The sequence below is a fragment of the Ostrinia furnacalis genome, unplaced genomic scaffold (assembly GCF_004193835.3).
Source record: "Ostrinia furnacalis isolate ACB-3 unplaced genomic scaffold, ASM419383v2 OfSCF1862, whole genome shotgun sequence".
In the NCBI taxonomy this organism is placed as follows: Eukaryota; Metazoa; Arthropoda; class Insecta; order Lepidoptera; family Crambidae; genus Ostrinia; species Ostrinia furnacalis.
In genome coordinates, this window is record NW_021132101.1 from 586,821 (window position 1) to 608,107 (window position 21,287).

A 21,287-nucleotide genomic window follows, 5' to 3' on the forward strand; every position below is an offset into this window, starting at 1 on the left:
TTACTGAGGTAAGCAGCTCTAACTAAGTGCTCAAATCACATTAAATTACACTTTATTGTTATAAAAAAGTTTTATTTAGTTACGTCCTACATATTTTATTTACCTACTAGATTTAAACTTTAACCCACTTACTCCTACCAGGTGTTATAACACCGCTAAAAAGTAGTTCGGAATATCCTCAGATAAATTATAAAAATATCGAGAATTTATTTACTGTTCCTTGTATTTTCTCTTCATTACGAATCAAGCTGTAATTGAGTATGTTCGATATCGCATATTTGCTTTATTTTGTTAGTATTTTACTATTTTGAATACTGTTGTTTAGTTTTGTGCAAAAACGTCTTATAAAAGCTAAGATATTTCATAAACTTGCTAGTAATACCTCAGATTATACTAGTTATTATTTTAGGTACTACTGTTAGCTACAAAACTATAAACTTATGTTTTTGAAAAGCTTTACATTTTTGAGACTTTTTATGACAAAATTACGATCGGTGTTTTAACACCTGGTCGCATAATCGACGTCTAACTTGTATATTCATTAAAAGTTTAGGCCACGATATAAAAGACCGCTGAGACTTCACGAAATAGTGGAAATATTAGAAAACATTGACGACGATGATCAGATACCGAATTACATAGCAATTTTACCACCAGAAAATGCTAATGCAGAAGCAACAGATGAAGATTCTGGTGAAGAAGACCACGTTACCTTACAAAATCTTCCAGGTTAGCCTGCTTCCGTTTATCTAACTATAGTTACTTATAGCGTGTAAGTTTTCTATTACTATTTTTCGTGAATTACCAGGTTCTCAACTTAGAGCCGAGGCAGAAGTACAGTACGACAAGTCTTCTTCAGACAAAGAGGATAACATCCCGCTTTCTGAATTTTTTAAAGTAAGACGAAATGAATCTAATGATGCCTCCAATGCAGCTAGTTCTTCTGCCATGAAAGTACCTACCGCAATCACAATTATTACAACAATGCAATATAGTGCAAGTACCTTCTGTTAAAGTTTGTGCCAAAATGTCTAAAATATACATGGCAAAGCAGTTATACTCGAAACAATATTTATGAAGAATGGCGCCACAACCAGGGTCTACGGAGCTTACATCCCTATGTATGTACTACTGTACTTACGAGTACTACATGCAACTGACATGTAAAATTTGCAAGAAAAAATCAATTTGGTGTAAAAAATGCGCTACGTACTAAAGTATCCTGGGTTATGATTTATGTCTCCACCATCCTCCTACCTCCTCTGAATAAGATTTTGGTATTTTTTAAATAAATGTGTATAACTTACAACTCGTTTTTAACTCTTAAACCTAACAAAATCATAGTATAATTTTTTCTCGTAGTAGTAGTCCATTCTCCGACCAGGTGTTAAAACACCACCCATTTTCCGGCTTTTCCAGTTGACCAAGAATTTTTCTAATATTTTTCTGTAGATACTTGACCTCTATTTAGAAACATACTAAAAATTTATAAAAATTGACAAGGATAAAAAGTTTCAGGAGTATCTGGGTTAAAGGCAACCCATTTACCCATCCTTACCCTATAAATTATTGGTTTGCTCAGGTTTGCTCCATGAACTTTTTATATTATGTAGGTATAGGTCCATGGTTTGCGCTTGTTTGCAAAGACGATGGCTACGTACGATTAGCAATTCATTTCGAAAGTAGCAAACAAGATTTTGTATTTTTATAGACCTTTAGCTCATATAAATTATACCTACTGTGCTGGTATTAACCAAAATCAGAGGGTGCAGAACTGCTTCTAATAATTAATATTCTAAAATAATAAACAAGAGGGATGAATATTTTAAATGCTTGTGCTAGTATGAAGGTGATAAAAAACAATACGACTTTGACATTCTCTGTCACTGTCAGTGGATTTTACGTCAAAAAAGTCAAAACAAATTCCATTGATTCACTGCATTGATGTTATTTTGTATTTAATTTTAGTAATAAAAAGGCGCTTAAAATAGCATTCAAAAGAGTGTATTTAAATAGAAGTTTACGCTTAGTTCTTACTCTAGTGATTTAACAATTGGGATGCTGGTTCCAAGTGTATCAATTTCATAATGAGGTGTCTATAATTACTATTTGTTAATTAATTGAGGAAAACAGCTCGTTATCAGCAAAGTCCAGCCTAAATATCGTTTATTTGAGTGAGCAAAATGTCGGCGCTATTAACTGCGGACTGGTTCCAGCTGGATTCCTATTACAGGTCTGTTTAATACTCAATCATTGATTACTTCCACTATGAACAAGTTGTTCGTTTTTTATCAATGTACGTCACTTCTTCACCCCATTGTAGATTATTTAATCTCATAAAGTCACACTAAAACAATGAAACAACTTTCATTTCAACCCCTTGATTAAGTATTATAGTATGACATCAAATTAACACCCTATTTTTTATTGTATTAGGAAATTTGACCTGTACACCATGAACTGGACAATGGATGAAGGTCTGGAGAACATGCTAGTAAGCGGAGCCCAGTACGGAGGCCCGATAGCCACCGTGAGAGACAGGAAACTGCTGGTGCGAGTTGTGACATCGGCCAAACCAGTAATCACAATCTACAATTGTGTCGGGAATGTTATCTCTAAAATATTGGTTAGTATTCTTTACAATACTAGAACCTAAATAACACCATTATCTACATATTTATTTAATACATTAACAACATCCTATTTTCTCATAGCAATAATTATTATCCTACTTTTTAAGTTTTTAAAAATGTTACCTTACATTATTCTTAGATTTTAACATGTAGGTTTTGTTTGCAAGGTTGCATACTAATTTTAACGTCATGATAAAGAAAGACTAAAATGGTATTGCAATAATTATTGAGTATTGAATAACACACTTAGTTTGCTGTTACATTTCAATGACCCACCAACCTTACACTTCTTACAGCACACATATTTATAAAAGTATAATAATTTTAAAGGATATTACTATGTTGTTGATCTTGAGTGGAAAATTAAATGACATTATAACACTTATAGTTATGCTTTCCAAGAGTTATGCAGAGGGTTGTCTTCTGGCACAGGCAATTATACTCCTAAAAAAAGGCTTCGTTAATTAGTATTTATGTAAGCCTTTTAAAGGAATAAAGAATTTTGATTATTTTTAAATTTCAGTGGAACAGCGGTGTGCTCGTACATATGGGCTGGTCGGACAGCGAGCAGCTACTGTGTGTGCAGGAAAGCGGGGACGTTCTGATATACGACATGTTCGGAGCCTACCAGAAGACCTTCAATTTGGGGCAGGAGGTCAGGGACACTAAGGTTGGTGTTTTGTGTTTGTGGATTTTAAAATTAATTATGTAGGTTCTTTAGAGAAAATTATGTGTGCCCAAATAACTGCACGCAGGAAGATTTTATTAATGCTATTGACAATGCCACTCTTGTAGTGGAGTTTTGGGCTGACACTGTATTATAACTACAGTAGAATCCGATTATAACGACACTCAAGGGACCGATGATATTACATCGTACTATCCGAACGTCGTACTACAGAAGTAATTTTTTAAGTTATTTCTCAATAAATCAACCAACCAAATCATAATTATGCGTCGCTAAAAGCGATCGGTCGTTATAAGCGACGTCGTACTAAACGGATTCTTAGTACTGTATTATAGTGTCATACTGTATACAGTCTGTATAGGTTTGTAGTCGATACGACAAGAAGAAGTAGAGAAAATTATGTTTATTGTTGATGTATTTCTAAATCTCTATTTACCTAGAGTAAACTACTTTTTTCAGGTCAGCAAGGCGCAACTTTTTTCTAACCCTCACGGTATTGGGCTAGCCGTCATCACCACGACCAACCGTATGTTTGTAGTGAGCAATGTCGCCGACCCCAAAGTTAGATCTGTGCCGGATTTGCCTAGTAAGTAACAATCTAGATATTTATTTATCTGGTAAGGTTCCCGAGTTTCTTGGGCCATTACTCATTTCCGAACTTTATGTCCAAAATGGTTGGTAATGATTAGTGGCCCAAGACAACCCTTACACCCGTATTCACAAACATTACTATGAGGTCTCACAGTGCGCGTGGACGCACAGGGTCCCAAAAACCTATTCATAGACAATATCACCCGTATTCTAAAACAATACTTGCTTAAGTGAATCAGAAAATCGAACGCACAGCGTTCAATACGGAATACGGGTGATATTGTCTATGAATAGGTTTTTGGGACCCTGTGCGTCCACGTGCACTGTAAGACCTCATAGTAATGTTTGTGAATATGGGCGTAAGTACTTGAGTGGCAGAGTGACACACACTAACCAATGACAGAGCTCTATTTAACGCTGTGCGTTCGACTTCGCATACCATTGCTGCTTCACTTAAGCAAGCATCATTTGTGAATACGGGTGTTAACATATTTAGACACTGTCACCAAATCTATATATATAAAAGAAAGTAGTGTTAGTTACTTCGCTTATAACTCAAGAACGGCTGAACCGATTTAGCTGAAAATTGTCCGGGAGGTAGTTTAGAGCCAGGAGAAGGACATAGGATACTTTTTATCCCGTTCGAAATTAAAAAAAAAGTCTGCTTATTTATTGCCATTAAGGCGGAACAAAGTTCGCCGGGTCAGCTAGTATTTCAATAAAAACAATTTCAGGAGCCAATGAGCCAATAAGCTCGTGGTGCGTGCTATCATCCTACGTCCGGTCACCGGCAGTCGTGGGCTTCCTGGTGTGCCGCGACAAAGAGATATACAAGTGCCAGCTGGGAGAGACCAGGGCTGTTCTTATGGTGAGAGTTCATTCTTAACTTGACCGATGAGTAGCTTACTAAACCAGGTAATCCATTAATGAAAAATTCCAAGACGGAACTCCTTTAAAGTAAAACTTTAATCAGTTATTTTTCTTCTTTAATTATGAACAATAAAATTCAATTTGTTATAAGTAAACTGTAAAATGAGCCTTAGCTAAAATTTAAATTAAAGTCAGTCGAATTGGCGAATGTACTAAATGAAGAGGAGAAGTGTTTATTTACATAGCCAAAGCATTTCATAATTTGGATCAGACCTTTGTTATCAGTCCTCCCTTAGATTGGCTCCCTTATGCCCGTTTTCATCATTAATCCCTAATTTTTAATTGACCCCTATAGTAACACACAACAGGAATTTCGTTTTCAAAGGGGGTCACTTAAAAATTAGGTATTGATGATGAAAACGGGCATTGCTGCCTAGTGGCTTAGAATTCCAAAGCCATAAATATACATCTTTTTCCTTTTTAGCTTCCAGAAATAAAGAATCTTCACTACACACAAATACTGTCCATTGTGCCGTCCCAAAATGGCAGACACGTTGCTCTGTTCACGGATTCCGGATGCCTCTGGATCGGGTCCTCCGACTTCAAGGCCAAATACTGCGAAATAGATACAGGCTTCATTAAAGTACCCAAAGAGCTGGTGTGGTATGTGTTTTTTTATGTTATTTATTGTATTATGCTCAATCAGTGAGCATCAAAAAGATGTTTAAGACCTGGAAATACTTTTAAACATAAGTAAATAAAATACACAAAATATTTGTAACATACTTAGAATAATACTGTCGCGAGAGCCATAATAAAAAAAAAGCTGCCATAATAAAATGTGTCACATTTTATTCCTTTGAAGCGCATCATCATCAAAACCAGAAAGGCGGCAACTTAAAATCAATAAAATACAAAAACTATTTACATACCTTCATTTTCTGTAACTTAGCAAGATGGAAAAAGCGCCTATACAGACAAAATAATTTAATTCTAGGTGCGGCTCCCAAGCCATAATAGCGCACTGGGACGACGTGCTCTGCGTCTACGGTTTCAACGGCAAATCCGTGTCCTACCCATATGATGGTCCATTCCACATCATCCAAGAGATGGACTGCGTGAGGATCATTTCGGAGATGAGCCACGAACTGGTGCAGAGAGTGCCGGTGGAAGTCGACAAGATATTCAGGATCAACAGCACAGCTCCTGGGTCGTATTTGGTGGAGGCTTCCAAGCAGTTTCAGGTAAATAGTCCATATTTTTTTCTCCTAAAAAAACTGAAAATTCCGCCGACAATAAAAAAGATTTTTTGTTAATAGAAAACGTTCCAAAGTTAAAGCAAAAAGCCAACATCACGCGGTGTTCCCAGGCGGTCACCCATCCAAGTACTGACCGCGCCCGACGTTGCTTAACTTCGGTGATCGGACGAGAACCGGTGTTTTCAACGTGGTATGGACGTTGGCGAATGGGTTGCTGAAATTATTAAACAGTATTTCTAAATGTAGAAGCTTGATAGAAATAAAATGTATTATACTTTCGACCGTCCCAATGCCAACGTCCATACCACGTTGAAAACACCGGTTCTCGTCCGATCACCGAAGTTAAGCAACATCGGGCGCGGTCAGTACTTGGATGGGTGACCGCCTGGGAACACCGCGTGATGTTGGCTTTTGTCGCATTTTTGTTGATTTGTCGAACCGTATTGTAAATCAGCAAAGTCAGAAAAATGCAGGTATTTTATTACTTTAAATTATGATATTTTATTTTTAAAGTTGGATTTTATTATTTCAATCCTCAATACCTTGGTCTAACGCCCGTATTCACAAACGATGCTTGCTTAAGTGAAGCAGCAAATTGAACGCACAGCGCTGAATAGAGCTCTGTGATTGGTTTGTGTGTCACCCTGTGCGTCCACGCTTACTATGAGACCTCATGTTTGTGAATACGGGCGTAAGGTCCAAAAACATAAAAATGTTATATTCTTTTCCAGAAACGCAGTCACAGAGCGGACGAGTACATACGCATAGTAAAACCAGATCTACCGAATGCTGTGCAAAACTGTATAGACGCGGCAGCCTACGAATTCAACCCTGAGATACAGAAAATGTTGATTCGAGCCGCCCAGTTTGGCAAAGGCTTCATAGTGGACCCCATACTGACGGAACACTACGTCAAGACTTGCAGATGGTTGAGGGTTTTGAACGCGGTGAGAGACCCTAAGGTGGCTATTCCGCTCACTTTTAAACAGTATCCTTTTGAAAAAGTTTTGTCAGCTTGGATCTAACTATTTACCTATGATTTTTATTTTATGTGTTTATTTATTTTATGCATTGTATATTGGCGACCACGGGTTGGAAGACGTAGCATGGGCAGGCCTCCCACTAGGTGGACAGACAATCCGGTGAAGGTCGCGGGAAGAGCCTGGATGCGGGCAGCGCAGGACCAGTCGTTATGGAAATCTTTGGGGGAGGCCTTTGTCCAGCAGTGGCAGCCGTAGACATCATCTGGCTGAAACGAACTAACGAACGATTTTATAAAACTGAAGGAAGGGTAGAATTTATTAGAGAATCCAGGGCCCTTTTCACCTATGTAAAAAACTGTTGCATTGCCCTAAAATTTTACTTTATCGCACAAGGCCCCTAACCGATGTAGAGCCCCTAGAAGTTGCCTTTGACTACTTTGCCTTATGGTATGATTAATCCAGCTCTAGGGACCCTGAGGGCCTTTATCATTTATACGGCTGACGCCCCTGGTTTTGAATAATACGACGTTATGCCGGTGGTCTGATTGCGTCAAGCCCGCTATATCCCAGCGGCTTCCGCTGCAGAAGTGTGACCTCAGTGGTGGAAGAAAACTTGACAGATATTTATTTGCATCACCATAATATTTGGCAAAGTATAGTCGTAGTGTATAATTTGTTTCTCAATCATAAATCCTTAACATCGTCCAGAGTTTCCAACCTAGGCGAGCGTATCTTGCTGGATCGACTAATATGGCGGCGGCTACATTGCCTGGCGGGACACATTGCTTCCTACCTGCAACTGAAAGATGGCCGGACTCGGGTGTTATCCCACTGGGCTTGCTACAAGGTACGTTATTAGTCATAGTCAAACTCCTTCACGAGACACTCAGGATCTAAAGTAAATCCATCTTTGTCTATCCTGTACTGTGCATACTTGATGGATTTGCTTTTGATTGTTGATCCAGTAGGGGAGGCCTATGTTCAGCAGTGGACGTCCTATGGCTGAAATGATGATGATGATGTTGATCCACGGATTTCATTGATTCATCACGTCATTTTGTTATTCAAACTTAGATTAACACCAATTCTATAATATGAAGTCAAAAGCTTAAAATTCAAAACAACAAAAAATAGACAGGTAGACATAAACCATTTTCCACCAAAGGTAGTAACCATTATTGACATTAGATTTATGTAGGGCTGGGGTTCTCAAGAGAAACTTCAGCTTTCAGTTTCGTGAAAAAACACCGTTTATTTCCAATAATTTAGCGGAGCACACCTGCACGCCATGGCAGTTGGGACGAGAGAGAGCGAGCCTCTCACCTTTCATTCAATCCTATCATTCGGTTTATTTTACCGTTTCACTATTTGAACGTTTCAACGAAATTAAAAAATAAAAGTTAAAGTTTGTTTTCTTTTACATTCCTACATTTATGTGATGACCGGATTCGTGGTTATCAAACCTTAAACTCCTTTCATTTGCACATTACCAAGCTGTATGACCCATGAGATCGGGTCAGCAGTCGTTTTCTATAGTCTCGATTCGCTGGTACGATAATTAATGATTTATTCAACGATTCAGGTGACCCAACCGCACCTAGACAACGAGAGTGCGGCGCGCGAGATCGGAGAAAAGTTGCGGAATGTTCCCGGAATATCTTACGCCACCATCGCTATGAAGGCTCACGAGAAAGGCAGGAAGGCCCTCGCTATTAAGGTTAGATCATCACCGTTATCCTAATCTGTTGACATTAACTTATGTAGGTAGATGGGTTCTAATTTATTTTCAGCAAAGTAAATGGTGTGATATTATTATTATTTTGTATGTATATTTTATGCAGTATAGGTTAGTGTTCGTGACTCCCACTCGGCATGGGGCACACTGAAAACCAGCGTCGTGGCCTCCCTCACCGGGGACCACGGCTTATACTGAGTGGGGTCCCATTGCGATGGGCATCGCGGTGCGACAGGGTGGCACTACTCAGTTTACTTTCTCTTCCATTGTACCTATGTTTTATGTCACCTCTGTCTTATTTCCTTTTTTTTTATTTACATCTTTTGTCTTTTGTGATGTCCATGGCAATAAATGTTTCTTTCTTTCTTTCTTTGATATGACCAATATCCAATTGGGGGGTGAGTCTGATCAGTCTATCCACCATGAGGAGAGTAAGCCAAGTCCCTCTTTGCCTCCGAGAAATTAGAGGGAGTCGTGTTCCTGCAAGTAGATTAAATGACCGTATATGCCTACTTACCGGCGATTTCAAAAATCGTCGTCGCCGTACTGCGGCCGAAATGACGATGATTCATAAAATTCCAAGTGTTCCTCATATCAGAAAAACAAGCCTTATAATCCAACCATTAAAATTCAAGCCTTCCCATTACAGATTCTTGAATACGAGACTCGCAGCAAGCTCCAAGTGCCTTTACTTCTGGCATTAGGCGAGGGCGGCGCGGCGCTACGCAAGGCGGCCGCAAGTGGGGACACCGATCTGCTACATGCTGTGTTGCTAGCTCTTAAGGAGAAGATGGGCAAACATGAGTTCGAGGTAAGCAAGGAATAGACCCTATTCTATTTCAGAGTGGTATGAATGCTTTTCGCAAAGCCGAGGTGTGGAATGGAAATCCTATTTAGCGGACCCTCTCCCTTAACCCATTTACACGCGTGGAGGAGTCAACTGAGAAGTGGAAGTCAGCTTATTTAGCAGACCTTTTAAATAAACTTATCTACAGTGTACTAAAAACATCGTGTGGTTAGGGACGTAACTGCCTAAAAAACGACACGCCTATACCGTACATACTTTCAAGATCAATTATCGCGTATCTTCTGTATTCTTCTGATTGCGACAGTCAGCTATCTCTGACTACTCATTCTTCAGTCGCCAAAGTACTGTAGATTCTGGCTGTACAAGAGTTGTAGTCATAGAACCGAGAGACAGGATTAGGCGTCTAGGGTGATCTAATTCGTCTCCTAACGGACCTCCTTTATTCCGCGCTGTTGTAACAAGAACAACTTTCACGTATGTAAATAATTCAGCGAAAAACAATTAAAATCATCTTAGTCCCTTTCTTCTACTTTTAACTCAAAAGTGATAATCGATAATTTTCCAGCTCACCATCCGAAGCTTCCCGCTAGCTCACGCGCTATACCTCAAATACTGCGCGAGCCACAACCGCGAGGCCCTACGGAAGGTGTACGTTCAAGAAGACGACTTCTACGGACAGGCGGCCACACACATACGAGACGCCATCGAGCAATCCAACCCTGGGAGTGTGGAGGCCTCGCTAATATCGGCGCGAGAGTGCTACAAGAAAGCGAAGAACGATTTGGGTAAGTTATGGTCATAACATCTCCTCAGCTCACTGTTTGAAGCTTAGCTAGCGCACGCGCCATACCTCAAATACTGCGCGAGCCTGTTGGCGTATCATTTTCTCTATAAGAAAGCGAAGAACGATTTGAGTAAGTTACGGTAATAACATCTCTGCAATTCGCCATTCGTAGCTTAGCTAGCGCATGCGCTATACTTCAAATACTGCGCGAGTGCATTGGCGTATCTAGGGTGATTTTTCAAGGGTTGGCAGGACCCTAACATGTCATAGCTCATGAGTGAGTACTATCAACTGTAATTATCGAATCGGTAGCCCAAAATTTAGGGGGGGGGGGGCAGAATATTCTGGGGTGTGCACAGGAGTTCGAAGTTCTCTCTCCAGCTCACCATTCGAAGCTTAGCTAGCGCACGCGTTATACCTTAAATACTGCGCGAGCGCATTGGCGTATCTAGGGTGATTTTTCAAGGGTTGGCAGGCCCCTATCATGTCATAGCTCATGAGTGAGTACTATCAACTGTCATTTTCGAATCCGTAGCCTCATTTCTTCTATAAGAAAGCGAAGGACGATTTGAGTAAGTTACGGTAATAACATCTCTGCAATTCGCCATTCGAAGCTTAGCTAGCGCACGCGTTATACCTCAAATACTGCGCGAGCCCATTCGCGTATCTAGGGTGATTTTTCAGGGGGGTTCGCCCCTGACATGTCATGACAGCTCATGAATGAGTACCTACTATCAATTGTCATCTTCGGATTGGTAGCCCAAAATCCTGGGGGAGTGGAAGGAGGGCACCAGACTATTCTGGGATGGGCACGATGTTAAAGCACTAACGAAACTTGACACGTACGTTTAAGGTGTGTAGAGGGTGATAATACTTATATTACCTACCGCCTTTTTTAAACACTTACCTAAAAACCGTGTGAAACTGTAAACAGAACATTACATACAGAGGGTATTTGATTATGTTCTTGCTACTTGGTGTACGCTTGAGATATTTCCACGATACACGATACTTAATTACTTCGGCTTCTACGTCGATAGAAAAGAGACACTTTCTTGTATACATCTCTAACAACCGAACAAATTCTCAGGTGTGTCAATATGCGAAGACGGCCGCAAGCTCTTCAAGCAACAGTCCAGTCTGCAGGAGACTTTGATCGGCGCGCGCTTCGTAGGACTCTCCCTTCACGATACTGTCAGAGAACTACTATGTAAAGGCGAGATCAAGCTGGCGGATAAACTGAGGGCAGAATATAAAATGCCTGACAGACGGTAAGTTTATTTTGTTCGCAGAGAGGAAGTAAAATTGGGAAGACACAACTTCTTTTAAAAAAATATATATTACATATTCTGCGCAAAGACTCGTGGCAGACGGTGCAGTAATTAAACGTGTAAATGAGACAGCGCATGTCATGCATTTTATGTAGTTTATTTTGCCTGCGACCATATAAGCGATGACTCACACTCATTGCCTTTTATCGATGTTCCAGTAAATTTCGCGTGCGCATCCCTATCGCAAAAATTATTTATTATTTATGACCCCGTTTGCCGCGTCTTTGATTATGGTCCTAGCTCAGTTAATGTCAATTTGCTTTAAAATTCATGTTTAGTGGCTTCAATCTTTGCCATTTTTTTTTATGCATAACAAGGCAGGTATTTGACCACAATCGCACCTGATGTTAAGTGGGATGCCATTTGTGTTAACAAACTGTGACGTCTTATGTCCCATAAACCAAAAACTATGGAAGGGTCGCGTTGTTAAAATAAATAATAACTTTCAGATACTGGTGGCTAAGAATACTGACACTGGCCGAAAACAACGACTGGGACGAGTTGGACCGTTTCTCCAAGTCGAAGAAGTCGCCTGTAGGATACGAGCCTTTTGTAGACGCTTGCCTGAAACATGGAAAGCCTGACGAAGCGTTCAAATATCTACCTCGCTGCCAGGAAGACATGAAAGTCAAGTACTACGTCAAGGCTGGGTAAGAATATTTGCAGATTTTACAGGACACAGCTGTTATGTCACGCTAACATTCTCAAATGGCTATGACACGACTGTCGGGTCAAGAAAAAAATCGCCAGAAAATTATTTTGAGGATTAATTTGTTCTTAGGTTGACCAGAATTAGTCATACCAAATATAAGAAAGAAACATTTTTATACCAGATGTTTTTAAGCAAAACAAAAAAAAACTTATGCCTTTTATTTGCAGTTTCTACGAAGAAGCAGCTCAAGTGGCATTCGACCAAAAAGACGAGAGCGCGCTACTGTTCGTCCAAAACAAGTGCCCTCTACAAGACGCGATGAAGCACGAAAAAATATCCGCCCTATTGGAACAGCTGGCCACTAGAAAGTGAACCGTGTGATAATATAATTAAGTATACATTTTAATATACCTGGTATGTTAGACGCTTATGGCTCGGGAGTCTAATAAGGCCTAGTGATGAAACGCTTGTTTCGACTTCAACCCAGGCTTTCCATCTATCCCTCTCACTCAACGCGAGACGCCGGTATGAGCTGAGCAACAGGGACAAATAGATCCTAAAGGAATCTGTTTAGAACTTTAGACCCTCAACTAGTTGTGGAAATAACGTATGCTACGAATATGCACTGAAGTTAAGGATTCCCTTCATTACGTTTTTTCTAATCTCGGTGCGAAATATTATTTACAGTTTATGTGAATAACAATCTAACTTCGAAATAGTTTTATATACGAAATTAGTCAAACCAAAGGCTACAGCGCGCTTGAGCGTGCTAAGAAATAGAACATACATAAAGATACACAGCAAATTAGCTGTCGGATAATGTATTAGATATTTTTAAATGAAAAAATGTTATCTGTATAACTTTTACTGTAATAATCGCTTTATTCAAATATTCTTTATGTCAGGCAAATAATATATTTTAAAAATAATTGAATAATATTGTGATTTACTTTTATACCTTCCTATAATAAATGTTATGTAACCGTATTCATGAAATAAAAGCCAGTTATCGACCATGTTGTATTTAATTTTAGACACAAAATGAGTGGGTGTTAACCAACATACAGTTAAATACAAAATTCACATGAAAACAACATTGAGACCCTAACATTACAAACATCTTGATGTTTACACAAACTATCATCGTCAAATCGTATGACACCGCAATGGTTTTGTTACAAACGCTATTAACTTATATGGATTAATCGATATAATGCGTATAAAGGTAAATACACATATAGGACATGTAAACAGAAGAAGGCAATTAATATACCTCGCTTCTATTCCTTATCTGAAACCAGTTCACGATACAAGCAAGTGTGTATTTACCTTTATGCGATAACATTTATTCAGCAGTATCTGACACATAAAAAGCTTAAATTCGCTTCAATAAGCGCATCTATATCTACTCACAGTAGACTTATAATCTAAATAGGAGTAAATCGCAAAATATGCGACTATATCTGCATAGGTACTTTGTATTAGCTGGTTACCTAAAAAATTGCAGGTCATTACTAGAACACAAAATATCTCGTTTACCATGAACTTTAATTTATTTTTGACAACTCAGCAGTATAAAACATTTATCGTGGTGGATGACTAGGACAAAAATTTGAATATCAAATATCTGCAATTCAATAGGTAAGCAACTAATATGCAGCAGCCATAAGCAAACATTCAAAAATCAGCCAATAATATTAATATGCTGATAAGGTCATGTTCGTCTATCATTTTTAAACATTCTAATTCGTTCATTGTTAGAATATTCTTTACTCTATTCTGATAATGTAGTTAGATTATGGGAAAACAACATACATAAATGTATACCTACACAACGTGTAGCACGTTTCTCACAACCATTCGCAATATGGATATTTTTTTATAATTTTATTGTATACATATTATATGTCAGCAAGATGTTGGGAAAACAATGTTTCCTTCCATTATTCTATTTACAACGAAGAATGATAGCAAACGATCCATAGATCTTCCACATTCCCTAATACAATTTCGTTTAAAATTCCTCCAAATGTTTCTCTACAATCCTACGCGACAACTCTGAAAATTGGTCAATTCTCTTAATTGACGATTATTTAAATCTCGTCAGTGACAATCAATTGATGCATGCAAATAAATTATTTAAAACCTTAAACCAACTTAAAATAATTCACACAAAACGTCAGATAACAAGGACTAGAATGAATAACGTCACTAAACTCCTTATAAGAACCTTGAAACTTTTTTCCTCAGTAGGTAAATACCATTCTCTGTAGGTAATCTACAAAACCGTAAAAAGTAAACTTATGATGCTCTTGAAAAAGTTTACGTGTAATTAAGTATGCCGAATCAAAGTCTAGAAGAATGCAATACACATTATCGTAACACTCATAGCATTGTGTTACAGTGCAAGTCCATAAGCTGACTTATTATCTATTTACGCATATACCTAATTTTTGTGAGCATGACAATGTCTTTTGAGGGTTACATATAAAATTATTAAAAATTAACATTAGCAAACACAAGCTTTCAACTAAAAGCAACAATGAACCTTAGGAAAAAAGAGAAAATTCGTGAAATCGACAGGGCCGGAGTCAGGAATATAAGCCCCGGAAAGGGGCCCCGGAAAAACCTTTAAATTATTTCGTCGTAGTTTCTAAGGTCCATTAGTAGTTCAGCTTCATAGGCTCATTCACATTTCCAACTATCAGTCTTAGATTATAATTACGAAATCATTGAAATACAGGCTGTACGGCACAGTTTAGCAAAATATTTTTGTTCACCTTTCAGTTTTTCAGTGTGAAAAATGTGTATATAAAAAATGACAATACCATACATACATTTTCCAGGACAAAATTCTACTGAGTCACGACAATTTATAAACAAAGTATCAACTGTCACCTTTTTGCCAACCTTTCCCTTACATCCCGTATATCAAACTACATAAATTAAAATGAGCATCGGCATAATAATATACGTCTCCAGTCATATTTGTATTGGTTCCAGACGATAAATTTTTAAACAAAAAATAACCGAGTAAATATTATAAACTTTTATAGTATTTAATATCACTTAAATATTTACAGCGTAAAACTTTAATTCGAACTAATACCTGCTATATTCTTTAAATTCCAACAAACGTATACTTAGAAAAACAGAAGCAATAAATTATAAAACAAATTTAAAAAAGAAAATTACAATATCCCAAACAAACAAAAAACAATTTCTCTTCATACCAACTAAATAATTAAAAAATTAAATGTTACTAAACATTACAATGAAACAAATTTTTCTTATGAGCGTGATGCTTTTAAGTTTTTTAATAGTTAAAACAAATAAGGTACTTTTAACTAGATACTTTACAAGAAAATATCTTAAATTAAACATACAATATATTATTTTAAAAATATAATAAAATATTCAATTCCTAACATTTGCTGGAAACAATTCTGAATTCCAAAACTTTTGAGTTATCTACGCGTATTATCACATTTTCTTTTATTCTTCTTTGGTAGGAACACCGCTCTTCTAGAGGTATAATCTACATAATTTCAAACCACCTTATTTGTTTTATCTCATACCCATTTAGAGACGTATTTTGGATCATTAGTATTCCGAATTGTGTTTGAAATCGCAGAAACATTATACCCGACAGTTGTTTTCGAACAAATTTCAATTCGAATACTTCAAAAACACGTCTTTTGATGAGTCTTAACTTTGGAACTGATACTACAATATTATGACTATACCTACGCAACTTCGCGTCCTACGCTCCATTTCCCTTGTTAGCTTAGCACCTCATTCTTCATTTGGTATAAAGCTGCGCAATTTCACTATGCACTAATAAAAATTCAGCCTCAAATTACAATTTACAGATTTTTAACGTTTAAAAAGTCTAGATTGTATTAAAATACATAAATAACAGTGAAATTGAGCAGCGTTTTCGAATTCAATTTCTATACTTTTTAAACAAGCTCGTTATTAAGTCGTTTTTATTAATAGTAACTACGACAAATAATATAATAGCTTAGATAACGCAAAGGTACGTTTTAACGCAGATACGTACGTCGTACAGACACTTTTAGGTTTTTTAAACAAGAATTCTCGATCACTTTGACTTTTAGTGTTATTAAAAGTCATGAAATAAATACACTTTTACACTATCAATCAATAATGCCTCAAAATAATACATAAGATTCATACCAGCGTGGCTGGGCTTACTTCTACGTTTACAAGTGTTTGCTTAAAAGCATCTTTTTTTTTTTAATTTTTTATATTATTATCACATTTACGAGTATGTAATTTAACCTAGTTCCATAATACGACACTTAGGACAAATTCTATATTTTTTGTCAATTTTTTATATCTTAATTATAAAATCTAACATTTTTGTAAATGTTCGTAAGATTACACTTTTTTTAATTTGTGAATGAAGTATTTATGTGTGAAATATTAAGTACACATTAGTTTTCTTGTATAAAATAATGGCACAAAAGGAGGGTTGGAGGGATCAATTATAAGTTCTGTCATAAGTTCCGTCATTTTGCAACACAATAGTTGGTAACTTGGTACCTAGAAGTATTTTTAAAGAAATATTTTAAGAAATCACAAAATTTACACACTTACTGTAAGAAAGATCGTAAGTGAGTCGATATTCGAATACCAAAATAAATTTTCTAAGATTTCAGAAGCTATTTTTACCAAATCATGGGAAAGTTTTAAGTCACTAAAAAGGAAGACAGAAAACGTATGTTAACTTAGAATTGTGTACAAAGTACATAATTATTTTATATCTAACCAAAACCAAGCATTCAGAACAAGATTGACAGAACAAAACACGTTGAAATAATCATTTATATCGTCAAGATTCTTGTCTCACACTCGTCGTATTGCAACATCACTTGCCCATTGTATCCAACGAAAATGACTAGCCCATATCACAGCACCTATTGCTGTTAACCCGATTAAAATTTAAATATAATGCGAGTTTATAACAAGCAACCAGATCTTTATTATTGAACCATAGTAGTAATTATTTAGTGAGTATTTGTTACCATGAAATCTTTTATGGATTTTTGTCTTTATTTTCAAAAGAATTCCTACGTAAGGTATTCGTTGGATACAATTCGTTGCGACATAGTTCAAGGTCCGGCGCTATACCTATCAGTCTCATTCTGAGTTTATCTTCTTAGAAATCATTATCATCACAATAAACTTTTAAAGGTAACGTAATACAAAAACAAAATAAATAATCAAATAAATAACATTTTTAAACTATGACAAAAATTGGCATACAAGTACATCTTGCTCGGTAGATGGAGGTGCAAAGAGTACTTTGTGCAACCATAAGTACAAAATATAAAACTATGTAATCGAGCGTTCCAAACGAACATTTAAATAAACATTCATTAAGGCCGACCACATTCATGAGGAATTTTTCTACACGGGATCCCAAACACAGCCAATCAGTACAAAATCAAGGACACACACGTACAGAAGATTTCCATTCGGAATCTGAGAAAACTCCGGATGGAAAGAAAGTTCCGAATGTCTGGCCGGCCTTATTAAAGATGAGTTTTTTTTTACTTTTTTTAATAGGAACTTTACGTTCATAGCTTATCTAGTGAGTTATAAATTCGTTCAGGCATGCCGTCAAAACTCAATCTCGGCGAAGCGTGAAAGTTTAATTGGAGATATCGTTGACATAAGTGGGCGGGGGAGGCAGAGCGTTCTGAACGGTCACCCTCGGAGAGGCGGCCTTCATTTTGTCGACCGGGCTCGAGCCCGGCGTGGAGTTAGGAGTGAGGATGCCCGAATGGCGGAAGCCCTGGTTAGCGCCGACGATGTTGAGGCTGGTGAGGCTGTGCTTTGGTATGGTGAACGACGGTAGATCTTTGGTCTTGATGCTGTCATAGATGCGGACTAGTTTGTTACCGTCGATGCTGTCGACGACATTGAGCGGGCGGCCGGGCGCGGCCGTGACCACGAGCCCGGGCAGCCGCGTGCCCAGGCGAGGAGCGGGCTCCGGCGGCGGCTGGCTGGCGCTGACGCTGGCGACGCTACTGGCGCTGGTGGCGATGTGCTGCGTTATCGAATGGCTCTTAAGCCCTTGGGCCGTTTTGTAACTTTTGCCGCATTGGCATTTGTAACCCTTTTTTACCCTGTAAAATTATTAGGCAATCATTAATTTCACGTTAAGTAGGTAAACTTTTTATTGCTAATACGCTCATTTATTATTATAACGATGTAGGTATGTCTAATCGCAAACAACAACTCGACGGATGCTACTTCTATTAACGATGAACGACTTACAAAACTAAATCAATTATTGGTTTCAAAGAACATTCTAGTTACGCTAAACTTTATGAACTACACGATCCAAAAAATATGAAATATACCCATTTCTTCCAAAAATATTCTTGAGTTGTTAATCGCTTCTTTGGACCGGGGATAAACTTTTTATTGTATTGATCGGGGGTTGGTAGTACGGGGTATTTTCTATCAAAAATAATAGAAATCGATAAGCGCATTTGGTTTTAGGAAAGTAAAAAACAAAAGAGACCATTTTTATCTCCAGAAAATAGCACAGCAGTTACTTAATCTAGTTTTAAGTCTATAACAAGAATGATAAGCGCTTAAATAAATGTTAATATGATGCTGCATTACACGACAAATATAAGTAATTTATTCGTGATTCACCAATCATATTACGGTAGTGTCAGTCACCTACCACTGGATCTAATTATCATGTATTTGTAATTTGTGACACAGCAATCATTCTCATCGGCATACGAATAAAAGTAATACAATGTGACAATAATATTTTCTAAGCTTTTATACGTGTATAAAAAAATAATTTACTTACTTGCCATCCTTTTTGTGACCGTTCTTGGAATGGTATTTAATTCCGTTGACATTTTTGTATCGCTTCTTGCAGCCAGGCACTGGACAAGCAAACGGCTTCTCTTGAGCGGCCGGGCCCAATGCACCAGAAGACGCACTTGCATTCATTCTGGAAAGTATTTGTTTAAGATAAAATAAAGCAATTTTAAACACATTATTCTCATTTAAATGACATAAAAAATATATTCGTATAAAAATAATAACAAATCCTGCATAATTTTTAATATTCATGGGGCCCCACTATAATATACAGTCCCTTAATCCGTCTCTGAATTCCAATGTTGCCAACTGAACGAAAGTGCAAAGTAAATGGAATTTCCGTTTCAGAAGGCCGAATGCCTTGTATTTCTGTATGCAGATTTATTTTTATTCTTAGCACATTCATAAATATTAATTGTATGAAATGGCAATGAATATTAATTTCAGGTCAGGATTATAATAATATACTAGTGAAATACAAGTTAAACTAAATGAGTACATACTTGACGCCATATCGCAGTATGTACTCCGAGCTGTATTCTTCAACGGTGGTCCAAGAATCATTGCTGTCTTCAGAGGGACTCATAAGCTCCTCTTCGTCCACTTCGCTCCCTGAAAACGGCAATATCGACAATAGGTGACTGATATCGCGCGATTTCAAGCACATAAAATATTCTTAGTGAAGTGACTACAACTTTTTTGATAGCTTAAATCACTGAACCTATTTAAATGAAGTAAAGTAAAGGGAAAAACAGGATAGATTTTAGCTCGATTATTTGGACACGTGGTGCACTATACGGTCTTTCTGCTACAGATCAAAATTCACGCAGGCGAAGCTGCGACTAAAAGCTAGTATCATAACATAGTAAAACCAAGAGAGCGCAATGAGATCTGTACTGCACATTCTAAGTCTCACAAGGTCATTGCATTGGCACAGAGCAGACGGTATATCTGAGATTTGTGATATTTTTATTTTAAATGGCCTGCATCAATTTTGAATTCAGAATCATACCAGTAGGTGTGCTGCTCCGTACAGATGGTGTGTTTGGAGCTGAGAGCAGCCGTCGGCGGATATCCGGGACTGGCGGCAAAGTGTGGATCTCGCGCTTCGACGCCTCTGTGAAGAAACGTAGCACGTAGCTCAGGGGGATACATGCTGGCTGGGAAGCTTCCTTCTGCTCCACTACTGCTGGGTCATAGTCTAGAAGAATGAAAATGATAATTAATATGGTTAGCAGAATAAATCAATATCAAAAATAAGAATTCTTAAACAAAAAAATAGTATTTTTATTCTATGTCTTTTCCATTCCTATTGAGTACTAAAACCCTTATTTGAAAAATACATCGAGTAAGTAAGTACATTAAATAAAAGCTTATTAAGATATTGATTACGCTTTTATACTCATAACAGCGCGTCAGCAGAGTGCGATGAATCATGATGCATAGTAAATATGCATCGCATCGTGCTAATTGCCTAACACATTACGTCAGACCTCGTCTTTAATTTTTTAAATGTAAGTTTAAATAATTAAATACACACACAACAGTAACTACCTACTTAAATTAAAATGTAAAAATGTTTTTTAGAACTTTCTAAAATTTCCCGCACTTGTACAATAGCAGCAATCAGTGCTGACAACATTGCCGAATTGATAAGGCGTACATTAACAAGGACATGGATTACATTTCAAGTCCAAAATAAGAACAATACAATGATGTTTATACAAATTTATGATACATACCGATATGTACATCTTCTATATGTTCAATTAGTTCCGCCAGTCTTGGGAATGTTATGCCACAGCCATTGAATTTACAGATGTTTATCATGAAGACGGCCATGTCGTCTCAGGGTGATGTTACTAGTCAATCACAAGTCTATACCAAATGCACAATTTTGTGTTATCTTGCGAACTAAAATAAAAATTAATAGGAAAGCACTTACTTCAAATAGTTTTTTTAAATGTTTTTATGATTTTTACTATGTACATATTCCTTAGGTAACACATATGAAGTCGCTTTACATATAAAAGTATATAATGTATCTGTCATTTGCGCAGAGCGATCAATAGTT

General features: G+C 37.3%; 2 protein-coding genes and 2 non-coding genes across 4 annotated transcripts; 2 read left to right on the forward strand and 2 right to left on the reverse strand.

Moving 5' to 3' along the window:
* Positions 1-1,906: 1,906 nt before the first annotated feature.
* On the forward strand, positions 1,907-13,168 carry Vps16A (vacuolar protein sorting 16). Its single transcript, XM_028306161.1, has 15 exons — positions 1,907-2,233; positions 2,437-2,626; positions 3,157-3,303; positions 3,781-3,907; positions 4,647-4,780; positions 5,267-5,445; positions 5,780-6,026; positions 6,773-7,029; positions 7,733-7,871; positions 8,607-8,741; positions 9,409-9,570; positions 10,133-10,352; positions 11,442-11,622; positions 12,132-12,332; positions 12,562-13,168. The coding sequence occupies exons 1-15, from the start codon at positions 2,184-2,186 to the stop codon at positions 12,704-12,706; spliced, it is 2,514 nt and encodes an 837-aa protein (XP_028161962.1). The 5' UTR covers positions 1,907-2,183; the 3' UTR covers positions 12,707-13,168.
* On the reverse strand, positions 6,127-6,245 carry LOC114353965 (5S ribosomal RNA). Its single transcript, XR_003655965.1, has one exon. It is a non-coding gene; the product is annotated as a 5S ribosomal RNA (ribosomal RNA).
* LOC114353966 (5S ribosomal RNA) lies at positions 6,333-6,451 on the forward strand. Its single transcript, XR_003655967.1, has one exon. It is a non-coding gene; the product is annotated as a 5S ribosomal RNA (ribosomal RNA).
* Positions 13,169-13,343: 175 nt separating the features above from the next.
* Positions 13,344-21,210, reverse strand: LOC114353962 (juxtaposed with another zinc finger protein 1). Its single transcript, XM_028306162.1, has 5 exons — positions 20,956-21,210; positions 20,226-20,414; positions 19,717-19,825; positions 19,197-19,343; positions 13,344-18,492 (listed from the first exon to the last, which is right to left on the reverse strand). Exons 1-5 carry the CDS (start codon positions 21,053-21,055, stop codon positions 18,015-18,017), a joined length of 1,023 nt encoding a protein of 340 aa, XP_028161963.1. The 5' UTR covers positions 21,056-21,210; the 3' UTR covers positions 13,344-18,014.
* Between the last annotated feature and the right edge of the window lie 77 nt (positions 21,211-21,287).